This window comes from Dendronephthya gigantea, unplaced genomic scaffold, assembly GCF_004324835.1.
Source record: "Dendronephthya gigantea isolate DGI-Jeju-01 unplaced genomic scaffold, DenGig_1.0 000257F, whole genome shotgun sequence".
Taxonomy (NCBI): Eukaryota; Metazoa; Cnidaria; class Anthozoa; order Malacalcyonacea; family Nephtheidae; genus Dendronephthya; species Dendronephthya gigantea.
Genome location: NW_021163267.1, coordinates 72,834 through 87,170, shown reverse-complemented (window position 1 = coordinate 87,170; position 14,337 = coordinate 72,834). Strand labels below are relative to the sequence as shown.

At 38.8% G+C, this 14,337-nt stretch overlaps 1 protein-coding gene across 1 annotated transcript; it reads left to right on the top strand.

Moving 5' to 3' along the window:
* Positions 1–2,241: 2,241 nt before the first annotated feature.
* LOC114540946 lies at positions 2,242–9,484 on the top strand. Its single transcript, XM_028560941.1, has 4 exons — positions 2,242–2,496; positions 4,712–5,089; positions 8,991–9,093; positions 9,400–9,484. The coding sequence occupies exons 1-4, from the start codon at positions 2,385–2,387 to the stop codon at positions 9,482–9,484; spliced, it is 678 nt and encodes a 225-aa protein (XP_028416742.1). The 5' UTR covers positions 2,242–2,384.
* Positions 9,485–14,337: the final 4,853 nt, after the last annotated feature.

Sequence of the window (14,337 nt, the reverse complement as noted above, 5' to 3'; positions counted from 1 at the left end):
GGCGTCGACTGCAATTACAGAGTAAAATAACATTTGCAGTTTTTTCTTTGTCTTTGAAGATTTTGTAGTGTTTTAATCGTTTGAAACTTCGATTTTAAACCGTTAGTTAATTGCTGGCAAGGTATAATGCTGCAAAATTAAACGGGCAATATTTACACTAGCTTTATGATTATTTTTGTATTGAATGATGGAAACATTAGCTATAATATACTTGGTATATAAAATATAATAAGACTGATTTGAGTTTTGTGTCGTTTAATAATATAAGTTTAGGTCAGGTTAATTCAGGAAATTGTGTACTTGGTTTGAAATAGCGAGGGGTTACTGCATGCATGTATTTCTAGTATTATGAAATAACTCGTGCAAATTTTTCGGAAACAGAGACAGTCGTAAAGGTGAACAGAAATCACCTGTTTGCCATTATTTATTTTATTCAATGATTTTAGCGACTATATAAGCTGCAAAGTGATATCTGTTTTATCAAAACTCTGAAGTACACTTTTGAGAACAAAATATTTACGAAGGAAATAAGAAATTTATGTAATGTGATTTTATAAATAGACTACTAAGGCAAGGTGTACCCCCAAGGGGATACGCCTTGCCGACGATAATTAAAAATCTTATATTATGGGCTTTGCGTCCAATCTAAAAGACCGACAGGTAATGGATGGCACGCAATATGGGAAAGGTGGTGAATGGCCAGCAGCAAATCGAAAACTAACAAAGACCGAATACCCAAACCACAAACGGTCAGTTTAAGCGTGACATCGCAAAAGACAGAGCTCCTTTAAAGTTGAAAGGTATTTACAGAAGTGTTATATTTGTTTTTCTATATATATATTTATATATTAATATAGCATATACATATAGTAGCTACGAATACACAATGGTACCCCCAAAAGTTTTGGTCCTGGGACACTCATTTGTTCGTCGCCTACAGTGCGACCTGAAACGTAAGCGGGATATTCGCATGTGCCCGACCTTTAAACTCAAGGGCACAGCGAGAGTTTATCTACACGGTATAGGGGGTAGAACAGTGGAGAAGATCCGCAAATTTGATTTAGGGGTAGTTTCACGGTGTGCCCCAGATATTGTTATTCTGGAGATAGGCACGAACGATTTGTCCGCTTTAAGGCCCGAAACAGTTGGTTCACGCATTGACGACTTGGTTGCTTTATTGCTAGATCAATATCGCGTAAAATTGGTATGCGTATGCCTGATTTCCCCGCGAAAGAACAACCCTCTTTTTGAAAAGCAGCGTTTAATGCTAAATAATTACCTACAGGTAGTTTTAGAGAAGGTCCCGAGAGTGTTTTTATGGACACACCATGGCTTTATACGACCTTCCGTGACGCCATTTCTACCTGACGGGGTACATTTTAATAGAATCGGGCAATATAAATTATACCGAAGTTATCGGGGGGCAATTCTTCAAGCAATTAAAATGTTATAAAATTCTTTCTCTATATATATATAACAAGCTGCATGTCGTACGTGACATTTACTTTTCTATAACCTTGAAATTTGACAAACTTTACTCGTGATTACTTCTTATGAAGCGCCTTTATCTATTCTATCTTTATCTCTTATCTATATGAGAGTTCTCACACTGTTTGTGATTTTTGTTGGCCATATGATGAACGGTGCGGCGATCTTCGATCTGCCATGTTCATCCTGCTGACGTTTGATTTGTCTTTATCTCTCATCTATATGAGAGTTCTCACACTTTTTGTGAGTTTTTTGTTGGCCATAGGGTGAATGGTGCGGCGATCTTTGGATCTGCCATGTTCATCCTGCTGACGTTTGATTTTATCTCTCTCTATATGAGAGTTCTCACACTTTTTGTGAGTTTTGTTGGCCATAGGGTGAACGGTGCGGCGATCTTCGGATCTGCCATGTTCATCCTGCTGACGTTTTATAATCATTCTTTCACACATTCCAATTTCAATTACGACAAATAACGGACGAATCCTCACTATTGAATGTTCGCCATTACGGGGGATAGTTTTATTTCTCGCACAACGACAAAATTTGGGTGCGGTTGCTTTACTATCTAAAAACTCATTACGCCATAAGTATCTATTTCTGCTTTTAAAGTTTTATTTTTAGAATGCCACCCGTACGTCGTTCTAAGCGTGTCGCCGCTCCATCAGCCGTTTTGCGAGAGTCTGTTCAGAACCAACCAACAACATCTCGTCGAACTCGAAGTTCTCCCAATGCGTATCTGTTGGCCACCCCCGTCAACGTCAACTGTGCCCGTGAGTGATGTGGCTTTGCCCTCTCTTTCGAGTGAGCTTATCTCAACACTGGTGTCTTCGGTTACCGAGGCAGTCACGCAAAAGTTAGCTGGCTTCTTACCAACCTCTGCGTCTTCAACATCCACAATGGCGTCTGCCCCAACGGATTCTACCTCCGGAATCGAAATCTCAAACCAGGGTCCCAATGCAGATTCTCTGGTCAACGACGCGCTCACGTCCATACAAGAAAACCTTACAGGTCAGACCACTCCTTTTTCTCTTCAATGTTCAAGTGCCCGGGTCCACGGGAATCGTTCCACTCTGCCGCTTTGCCTCTTGATTCGCGGATTCCGGATAAAATAAAGCTTAAAATATGGAATGAGGAGTTTGTCGATATAAGTACTTTGTCAGGTGGCCCAGACGCGGCCGCCTAAATACGAGATTAGTGTACGTACCTCTGACAACGGTCAACCTGCTTCTCTTCTCTTGAGCCGACTGCGAAATCCAAAAGGGTCAAAACTATTAGCGATTGGCTTCGTTCGTTTCATATTTTTGTTTCCATTTATACACAACGGTACCCCATGAGTCCCCCGCGCTCATGAAATATTGTCAAATCATCCAGGATTTGGCCAATAGGGGTCATAATTGGTTTTACTACGATGAGAATTTTCGATTTTTGCGCCAAACACAGGCCACGCGCGTTCCCTGGGCGACTGTTCACTGGGAGTTATGGTTGAAATGTCAATATCCCACTACTTCTAAGCCGAACACGCAAGGCAGCAATCATACGCGCCACCCTTCAAAAGTGTCTGTTCCTCGGGGATATTGTTTTAAGTTTCATCGCGGAACGTTTTGTGCCGGTTGTGATTTCAAGCACATTTGTTTTAAATGCAACGGATCGCACCGTGCCGTGAATTGTAATTTTCGTGCCAACAACAGACCATCTCCCACTGATCGATCGCCTAGGCCTATTTCAACAACGTCCGTTGCCAACACCCGTAAAACTTCATAATTTACAAATATTGTTAGAAGGTTATAATCCAAGTATTGTTGATACACTAATTTCCGGATTTACTTCGGGTTTTCGCATTCATTTCTCTGGCACAGAACAGTCGTTTGAAGCAATAAATTTACGGTCTGCTCTTGACAAACCAGAAGCGGTTGACCAAAAATTAACGAAAGAGTTAGAGGCATCTCGCCTTGCTGGGCCATTTAATTATCCGCCCTTTCCAAATTTTCGTGTTTCGCCTTTGGGCCTGGTTCCTAAAAAACAACCGGGTGATTTTCGCATGATTCATCATTTATCGTTTCCAAAGGGAGCATCGGTTAATGATGGTATACCCGATTTCGAAACATCTGTGCGGTACGCTATCGTTGACGACGCTATTCAACTTATTAAAAAAGCGGGCCGGGGTTGTTTCCTGGCGAAAACAGATATAAAAAATGCTTTTCGAATCATTCCTATCAGCCCAGCGGATTATCACCTCTTAGGCATAAAATGGCGGAGTTTGTATTATTACGACCGGGCAATGCCAATGGGTTGCTCCAGTTCGTGTCGCACTTTTGAGATTTTTAGTACGGCTATCGAATGGATCGCTAGGGAAAGGCTTAACATCGGCAAACTCCTTCATTTGCTCGACGACTTCCTGTTTGTTGCACCGGATTATTCTGCTTGTAAAACAAACTTACAAGTATTCATTGCTCTTTGTGATTTCATTGGCGTGCCTATAGCACCGGGAAAAACCATGGGTCCCTCAACAACCTTAACGTTCGCTGGGATTGAATTAGATACAATACAATTCCAGGCCCGATTGCCGATGGATAAAATCGAGAAATGTGTTCAATCTATCGCACGCTTTTTAATTCGTAAAAAGGTTACACTCAAAGAACTTCAGTCCTTAATTGGATTACTTAATTTCGCATGTTCCGTCATTATGCCAGGTCGCGCATTCCTGCGACGCTTAATTGATCTAACGCGTGGCATTTCACACCCTCATTTCTTTATTCGCTTAACGCAAAGTGTGAAACATGATCTTCGTGTCTGGCAAACGTTTCTGTCGAATTTCAACGGCAAATCATTCTTTTTGCACAACCATTGGCGTAATAACTCCCATTTGAATTTATATACTGACGCTTCGGGTAGTATTGGTTTTGGGGCCCTGTTTGGTTGCGACTGGTGCTATGGCGCATGGCCAACTGACTGGCGGAGTTACAATATTGCCGTTCTAGAGCTATATCCGATTGTCCTCAGCCTGTGTTTATGGGGATCAAAAATGCGCAATCATTGTATCTTGTTTCTCACGGATAATGAAGCTTTGGTGTCTGTTATTAATAAGCAAACATCAAAGGATTCTTATATCATGACACTCGTTCGCCGGATGGTTTTGGTTTGTTTAGAAAACAATATTTTATTCAAAGCAAAGCATATACCAGGTAAACAAAATGTCCTAGCTGATTGTTTGTCTCGTTTACAGCTCCAAAAATTTTCACAATTGGCGCCGGCCGACATGCATCGAGCTCCAACGCCTATTCCCTTTCACCTGCTGCCGGAAAATTGGCGACTATAGTTTCTCAATTAGCTCAAAGTAGCTTGCAACCTTCTTCAGTGCCGACTTATAAGCGGGCATGGGCACTTTTTGCGCAATTTCGTGTGGCAATTTTTAATGAGGGATCGTTCACTTTGCCTTTGTCGCCCTCAGTCGTCGCGTTATTCATAGCGTACTTATTTGACCTCAAGTACGCCTCTTCAACAGTTAATACTTATGTATCTGCACTGGGTTATACTCATCGCATGTCCGATCTACCGGATCCAACGAGAGTTTTCTACGTAACGCAAATATTGAAGGGGTATGGTAAGAAAGGCTTCCGCTTAGATAGTAGGTTGCCTGTAACTTTACCAATTCTCAATCGTCTTATTGAGGCTGCGCCTCATATTGCTGGGTCACCGTACCAAATATGTCAATTCCGGGCAATGTGCTCTTTAGCATTTTTCGCGTTCCTGAGAATTGGAGAAATAACTAAGAAGTCAAATAGCCAACCCCTTCAATTGCGACAACTCTCCAAACTATCTTCCGATGATGGCCGGGTTGCAGGCATAAGGTTGACTTTCGAGGATTTCAAGCACAATTATAACAGTAGAACTTTTAGTTTGGAAATTCACAGGCAAACGGCATGCTGTCCTGTTCGCTTATTAGAGGAGTACATGATTTTGCGAGGCGCCCAGCCCGGAGCTATTTTTCTATCACAACTGGGCATTCCAGTCTCATGTGACGAGTTTGCCAATCTTCTTAAAAAGGCTTTCCGCTTCTGTGGACTCGATACTTCCAAATATAAGTCTCATTCATTTCGAATAGGCGCCGCCTCCCACGCAGCTGAACACGGGCACTCGGATGCCCAAATTCGAACTATGGGGCGTTGGAAATCGAACGCATTCCTCAAATATATACGTTTTTCTTCCCTATCAACATAGTTTGGATGAATTTTCGAGCGGAAAACCTGCGGGGAGTTTTCTGCTCGAATTGCGCGGCTATTTTATTTCTTCCTCAGCTTGCACATGGTCAGCAAGGGCGATCGTTTGCATTCTGGGGGAGGAAATAAAGTGCTTATAACAGGGTGATGGAGAAGCTTCTTCTTGGCGCGGTAATGTTGTGACTCTGCTAAACTAATATCAGTTAAGTGTAGATTATCAGCAAGGGCGATAATCTATGCATTTTCACGGGCTTTGTAAATGCCTTTTTGCCCATGTTCGTTATCAGGTCGCGCAGACCGCTGATCCTGTATTATTGTATTACGAAACTTTCTGCATGCATCCATTTCCTTGGGGTGGGGTCAACTTGCTTTGCTTCGTTGTTTTGGCGGTAATTTGCCTCCACCCTTTTCTGAGCGTAAATATTTGGAATTTTAATGCAATGTATTAATAAATATCGTTTTGTTTAACAGAAATAAAGCGGCTAGGAGAACCATTACTCCTAGCCAAAATTATCCCAAAACGGCGTAAAATTTAATGTGTCTTTATTATGCTCAGAAAACTGAGCTGCGGAAAGGGTATGCAAAATTCATGGCTGGCAATATATCTATATGCGTAAATAAATCACATTACATAAAACTCTTTTTAAAGTTTAAGCGATGATGTAAAGTCTTAAACGGTCGGTTAGCTCCTTGTAAAACGACATACCAAGCTCGTACTTGTCAAAAAAACAATGCATTCTTACAGCAAACACTGAATAGGCAAAATATAGACACCTACCACTTCAAATATTATAAACTACGAGTCGTTCCTATTTCACCAACTGTTTCTGTGCTGTGATGATCTTGAAACCTTTCATTATTGTTTTAATATTTGACTCCATGATTTTTAAAAAATAGTTAAAAATGCTGACGCTATCATTCATCACAGAGGAGAGATGGAGAGTCGACTCGCAGCTCCACGCGTCCCCACTTTTTTACTCGCGCGCGCTAGTAAGCGTTTACACCCGATTCCCTTCTGGTAAGCTTCGAGCACATTTTTAATAAGGAAAAATGGAATGTTTGCCAGTAAAAATGCAATTTAAAAAAATTTAACCGCTTTGGCTAAAATGTTCCAAACGTTTTTTGTAGTGTAAGGTAAGAGCTAAAATATATTTTCTTTATAGAAAGCCCAGGGATGATATGCTGGGTGAAAATTTGATCAAAAAAGTTTGAAAAATGACTGAAAAAGTGTGTAATCGAACAGCAACTCTGCTTGAGAAGTAAAGATACATAATTATGAATGTTTTCAGTGAATGTTTGTATCATCAAATGGTACTAATTATTAAAAAACTGATATCCTCTGCGAGTTAAAGTTATATAACGCCTAAAACTCTGTTTTGTCGTTATGTATTTTGTCGACATTTTAAAATTCAAACGCGAATTTCGAAGTTTTCTTTGAAATTCGTCCTATATTGTTATACTACAAATATGCAAACGCTCTGCTGCTAGTTGACAAACAGTAAAAAAGCAGCTATGACAACGATTCACTTTGGCAAACACAATTTGACAATTCGGGTAAAAATATGGCAGCCGACAAGGGTAATCAGAACTCACTTACAAAACAAGGATTTTGATATTGCTTTTAAAAACAGCACGATCATTTAAACCCAACAAAACAAACAACTCACCGTTCATCTCCAAAATTTTAGTCCAAAAATGAAGATAATCCGACCCAGTTAAAAAAAATCAATTTTTCACCTATCGAACAGCGCTTTTTCTATACTTTAGTATTCAAATTTGGCCGAAAGAGCTTACCAGAAGAGAATCGGGTGGTTGCGTGGCGCGTGGAAATGACGTGAGAATGACGTGATATTAGGCAAAACTCGGGGACACTCGTTCCAACATTAAATCGGAAGAGTCGACTCTCTGTCCATCTCTCCTCTGTGCATGCATGCTCTCTTTTTGTCTTAGCCAATCAGCAAGTCGTAGACTACCGTTATTTCTTCGTTCAAATTTCAAGCATGCGCACAACTACCATGACCATTGAACGTCCATGACATTTTGGCAACTTTGGATTCCGCTATGTTCTCCCGGGTCCCGGGTGTAATTCCTAATCTCCGGGCGGAATTAGTACCCTCGCACGATTTCAAAATAAAAACCTGAAATTCCAAAGAAGTCACATGGCAATGTGCAAAAGTGTGGCTTCATTGACCTATTAAATCTTATTTATAGTACATCTAAATTAGGAATCCTCTTATTATTAGACCCAAATCTGTATGTTTATTGCTTTTCCAAGCAGTTGTACAACGCTATCCAACTTTCGTAAAGATGCAAACTCTCCCCCCTGATGCATGTATATTACGCTGACATTGAGCAGCGTATTCATTTTGAAATTCGTAATTCTTACTTCCTTACATACATTCTGTTGCCCCGTTCATCCATGGGTAGCCCGATAAAGATTTGAAATAGTAGAATTTGCTCCAGTCGCGCTATTATTGCTCTTGCCTCGCGACCACTATGACGTCACAGAACTCACAGCGAAATTGGAGTGAAGCGCAACTGAGGCAAATTTGACTAATTTAAATATTTACTGGAATTCCTATGGTCCATCGCTTGCGAATACATTACATTCAATGGTTATTTCTGTACTTCTGCTCGACAAATAAAAGTTTAAAATATAACCAACATCCCTTAGATGCAGTTGTGGCAGTCGATATATTTGCATCTCTTTGTATGTGTTCTGGAAATTGTGTCATCAACAGGACAAGGTAAGAATTAAACAATACTTACACCTGTTTACACTAGCTAAACGGGATTAGCATGACAATGAGCCCTCGGCATCAAAAATTGCTATGTCAAAGGAAATTTTACCCCCCAAAGTATTGTAGCCTGATCCAACCAAGCGTGGAATGACACGCATTCATCCGACCCTGATCTGAAAGGCCTATTCACACGATCCAATTTTTTGGCATCCTATCCACTTTTGACGTATGAAATATAGTCGGTTGTTAATAAAGCAGTACTTCATTGGCTTCAGTGAGTTTGCTGCTCATATACACTACAAGGCCTCAGACTATAAAACATCTATCAGAAATGAATTGGATCACACAAAATTGGATCTTTAACATAGTTTATACAACATAAAGTACGGTATGCAAAAAAACAAGCAAAATTCCGCTATAAAACAAAACTTTTCTTCAAGAATGCAGTCTGCGGAGTCAATTTTAAACATTTAAATGACTTTTATTTTGTAGTTTTAACTAATATATATTGTAAGTAACTTAATTATAAATTTTATGCATGTAGTTACATTTGGGTTCCTAAGTTCAACCTACACCGTTGGTGAGGCAGATGGTAAATTGCGAGTTTGTCTTGGTGTTGACAATTTGATGGAAGAGTTTTTTAGGAAGTGAGTATTTCGTTGTTCTTTTTTATATTAGTAAGCACATCCGGTAGCGGACGGAATCTTTGTTATTGAATCATCCATGCAATATTGTTAAAAATTATATACAATTGATTTCTTTCTTTTTCACTCTCGTACTGTAATTTCAAAGTGAATAGTCCTCTTTCTCAACATCTTTGATCTTTAGATGAAAATATCAGTTTTGATTACAATAATTAATAAATCGCTAAATCTGTACAACCAAGATATGCTGCTAATTTTGTGTCTATCGGTTTAATGTGTTTATCATAAATATTTTTGATTAACATTCAGAAATGCACTGCAACAAGGAGAAGATTACTCAGATGATGAGAAATTTGTTGGAATACTAAGTTTTATTCAAAAAACATTGCGTTGATATTTTGATAATTGATGATAACAGTTATGAAGGCAACGAAAATTTTACAGTTGTTTTGACGTTAAATAACAATCCCAACGTTCAAATTATACTGTTGGGAAGCGACAGTGACTATCACAGATGATGACGGTAATGATTTGAGATGTATTTTCTATTTATTAAAGCTACTGACATTTTTTAGTGTGCAACACAAGTGCAGATAGCACAGCATTTCTTTATTTGTTCACTATTGATTCATAAAATTCACATCGCCATTCGTCGGCACTGTTTTTGTCGGTGGTTATTGATGCGTAAAATGCTTTGTCTATCTTAAAAAAATATTTCTTCATTGGTCACTTAATGGGTCGTAGACATCGCCGACAAAAAGAATTATTGCAATTGAATCTATATCTAATTTCCTTGGCCCTACAGTGAAAGAAAATTAAGATTTGCATCAGAATACTTATTATATGTGGAATGAATTTTGTTTAATATAGTATAACCAAAGGCGATGTATGTATTTGCCTACTTCATTATTGGCGAGTGCGTACAATTTTTTCTTAAATGTTAATACAGATCAATTTGAAAACGATATGCTTTAATGTACAAAAACATGTCGATGCATCAAACATAGTTATTACCGTTCAGTTTCTTTGTAATTTGTTATAATTTACAGAAGTTAGATATTCTTTCCGAAAGATTTGAGAATGTCCTGAGTGTAAAAATATGCGGATTATGTTTGAATCTCACTCCAACATTTCGACTCCATCTTCAAAGAAGATATAAACAAATTGCCGCTAAAATGACATACGACAATTTTTCACGTGTGAAGAATATCGTACGTCCAATCAAAAGCTGTGTATGTTATTTTTTACACGAGGTTTTTTTTATGGCAATAGCAAAATATGGGAAAATTGAAGGAAATATAAATACTACAGTTATAAATTAATAAATTCTTATGGAACATTGTTTTGTTAAATATTTTTTAGATTTCGACGAGTGTAGTGCAGGTTCCCATAATTGCCATCAGAACGCCTACTGTAACAATACTGATGGTTCTTTCAATTGTACATGCAAAAATGGCTACTCGGGGAATGGAACGGACTACCAAGGTATGACTCGATCCATAAAATTATTTTCTGATTGTGTAAACATACTCGGAAATGATGAGACGGAACGTTTTTTTAACGACGGAGACTTGCAAAGAGTTCGAGTTTCGACGAAATTTGAATTAAATAATAAATTTTTCTTATATACATTCTTTCGGTAATAAACTATTACAGATGACGATGAATGTAATTCGGGGTTCACAATTACCATGAAAATGCCAACTGTAAAAATACTGATGGCTCTTTCAATTGTTCATGCAAAAGCGGCTACTCAGGGGATGGAATTGACTGTGAAGGTTGGCCGTAATTCAAAGAAATCTCAAGACAAGTCAGTTCGTGAACACCTGGATTTAGCTGAGGTGAATTCATGGAAAAGTAATGCTAACGAAGTGTAATAGAAGACGTATATAGTATTCCTTAAACAGTGAAACTACGAATTGTCGCCGTAGAAATATATCAGTGCTACGGTGAATATCAGTGCAATGTCTCTTAATTTCCCAAATTAAACTTAATCAAGTGTTTTACCTCCGAAGTGTTGGACGATAGCTTCGAAGATGAATCATTATCTTCAGTCTTCTCTTTTCTTTCTATTGTATTTACTCTCATGTTTGTTTCATATGGTTTGTTTCAAAGTAAATTTTATTTCAAGCATTTGAAATTAATTCAAATACTTGATTACTCTTGCTGATCGGATCACATGGTAAATCATCCTTATTTCGTAATATAACCAACCTAGGTTGTCACTTGTTTCGAATTCTGTCTCAACTCGATCTGTTGAAAACTTGTCACACTTCCTCACGAGCTAAACAAATGCATTGCATTCTCACGAGCTAAACAAAATTAATGCATTGCATTCTCACGAGCTAAACAAATGCATTGCATTCTCACGAGCTAGACAAATCCGATAGTAATCTGGTATATAAACGGGTAAACAGGACCGAAATGTTTGGCATTCACATTTTCCAGAACATTGCAGGAATCATACTGTCCCAACAAAGAACACACACCCGACTTGATGCTTCAAAGTTGCCTGCCAACGCCCCTTGAGAACAAAGATAGCTTCTTATTGTTTTTAATTGGATGGAAATTAGAACTATTTGCATGCTTAAAACAAAAAGTTCAAAAGAAAGAATTTAAGGCTAGTTCCTAGTTGTTACATAAGTAGAAGAGTTATATGCATACGCCTTATAAAGTGTCTAATTCAAAACAAGGAGATTTAGAATGCATCCATTGTTATGCCCACATTCCAACTCTGGGGTGTTCATAATGATAAAAATCTGCAATTTTTATTCCTTCGAATTCTAATCCGACATTATCTGCTCGTTCTACAAGATCCGAGTCTTCTCCACCCCACCGTGTGGTAAACTTCACCTCATCAAATCCATCAATTGCAAAAGTCTTCCAATCTGTCTTGTATGCACTAAACATTCCGTATCCCCAGGGATCCCAAGCTCCATGCAAGTATCGCGGTGAAGCACCACATGATAGCCTTGCTAGGATGACGGTGAAAACCATTTTACCTTTAATGCAATGCTGAAGTAAATTAGTTGTGTCAGATTGGGTAAACACTGAACATTAAACATTATTTTATTAGGTGGCTATCACAAACCACTATTTTTAGTTTGATACAAAGGCTCGTACGGATAAGCCATGCAATAGTTTCTAGAAGCGTTGGTATGAACAAAAAGTCACCGTAGCAACGGTAGCATAGCTAATTTTAAGATCACTGCACATATCTTCATAATAGTATAGTGGAGAGAGGCGTGACAAAAATGGTCCTAACTGAAAATTGGTAATTTAAGGTCTGCAGGACCTCTTGCAGAAAATTGTGTGTATTTTTGAGTTCCTATGACTTGATTTCCAGCATTTTGGGGGATAACTACTTTTGAATCCACCTACGCAGAGTGAGGTTTGTTGAGAAAATACCATTTATCACTGCACATTTCTCATTTTATCTCTGCACATCGACTTTTATCACTGCACAATATGGTTATCACAGCACACTAAAATTAGGTATGATTGTCGGACACACAAGAATCGATCTTTCACTGTAAAGACAGCGGGAGAGTGCAGAGTGTCTAAAGCCCCATTTACACTACACTCGATTTATTGGCACGGCACGACTAAAATGGGTACCCGTGCTCACTTCATCCGTGCCCGGCCATTGTTTTGGTACCCTGAGCACTAGTAAAATTGGGCACGGGTACCCATTTTAGCCGTGCCGTGCCAATAAATCGAGTGTAGTGTAAAGCCCCGTTTACACTACAATGAATTTATCAGCACGGCACGGCTAAAATGGGCACCCGTACCCAATTTTATCAGTGTTCAGGCTACCAAAATAAAGGCCGAGTACAGATGAAATGGGTATCGGTACCCATTTTAGCCGTGCCGTGCCAATAAATCGAGTGTAGTGTAAAGCCCCGTTTACACTACAATGAATTTATCAGCACGGCACGGCTAACATGGGTACCCGTACCCAATTTTATCAGTGTTCAGGCTACCAAAACAAAGGCCGAGTACAGATGAAATGGGTATCGGTACCCATTTTAGCCGTGCCGTGCCAATAAACTGAGTGTAGTGTAAACGGGGCTTAAATGGGGCTTAAGACTAAGTTCATTGTAGGACCGATCCTTATATAAGGCGATGTTACACAGTGCAGTTTTTCTTACAACTTGTAATGCAATTCTACTTTTAAGAGATGTAAATTAGTGACGATTTTTGAAAATGCAAGTGTAAGATACGCCATGGAGTGTAATAAAGCCATCTCTTAAAAGAAGAAGCATTGCAGGTTACAGGAAAAATCGCACCGTTTTGCAGGGTCTTTAATTTATTTTAAACCTCAAACTCACATCCCTCTCATCGGCCGTGGTAAGACTAAGCCAGTCTTATTTACCAGCCTGAATCTATCTCAAAATCTAAAATAGCCTAAAAGCACGGAAATGGCAGTTGGATACAACTAAACTATACCCTCACTTATTTTCTATAATTTTTCGTTTGACATTTCTCGTGCATCGGTTACAGTCTTGAAGCTCGGTCTTCAACCAATCGAAAGTGTTCTTATATCCAATTTAGCATAGGTTTAGCACTAACCCTGTGTTAAATTTAACCATAAGCAGCCCAATGGCGAATTGTTTTATTTGAAATAAAAGTGTTTGTTTCTGTTTTTGTTCTCGCGGTTGTGACAGCCAATTAGATAACAAATTCGTCATTTTCAAACGTTCTCAAAAGTCAACAGTACGGGTCCAGCAACGTCCCATTCAAAAAATGAGTAAAATATCAAAAGCTTTTCGCATTTTTCTCGCTTCCATAATTTGTTTTCAATATTAAAATAGCCAGTGGTAGTGGTAGTAAACCTTTATTTAAATAGAGTAGTCCTGTGAGCCACAAGAGTCACTGCTATCAATAGGAGCTCCGGTATACAAATAAGATAATACATAATTTATATACATATGCATGAATAATGCTGGTTTTCTTGACCAGTTCAGCTCCTCGTGTGTATGGCGAACAAGTTTTTTTTGACAAGTTTTTCTTGACAAGTTTTACGCCGGTAATATATATGTCGAGTATATTTACAACAATATGATTAAATGACTGTCAAATGAGTATACGATCGAATCTCAAAACAAACCGCAAAATGATAAAACTTCTAAAAACCGCTCATGCAGTTGGCTCAAAGATCTTGTTGCGCAGTTTCCTACTTGAAAAGCAGGCTTGACCAGCTTTTGAACAAGCCTCCTTGTCAAGGGAAACTTGTCAATTTTTTCG

Bases quoted from the DNA above. Each gene is read 5' to 3' on its own strand.
- LOC114540946 (XM_028560941.1), top strand. From the start codon at position 2,385: ATGGCGTCTGCCCCAACGGATTCTACCTCCGGAATCGAAATCTCAAAC. The intron at 2,497-4,711 runs GTCAGACCACTC...TCTCGTTTACAG, and splicing joins CATACAAGAAAACCTTACAG to CTCCAAAAATTTTCACAATT. The intron at 9,094-9,399 runs GTGAGTATTTCG...ATTAACATTCAG, and splicing joins ATGGAAGAGTTTTTTAGGAA to AAATGCACTGCAACAAGGAG.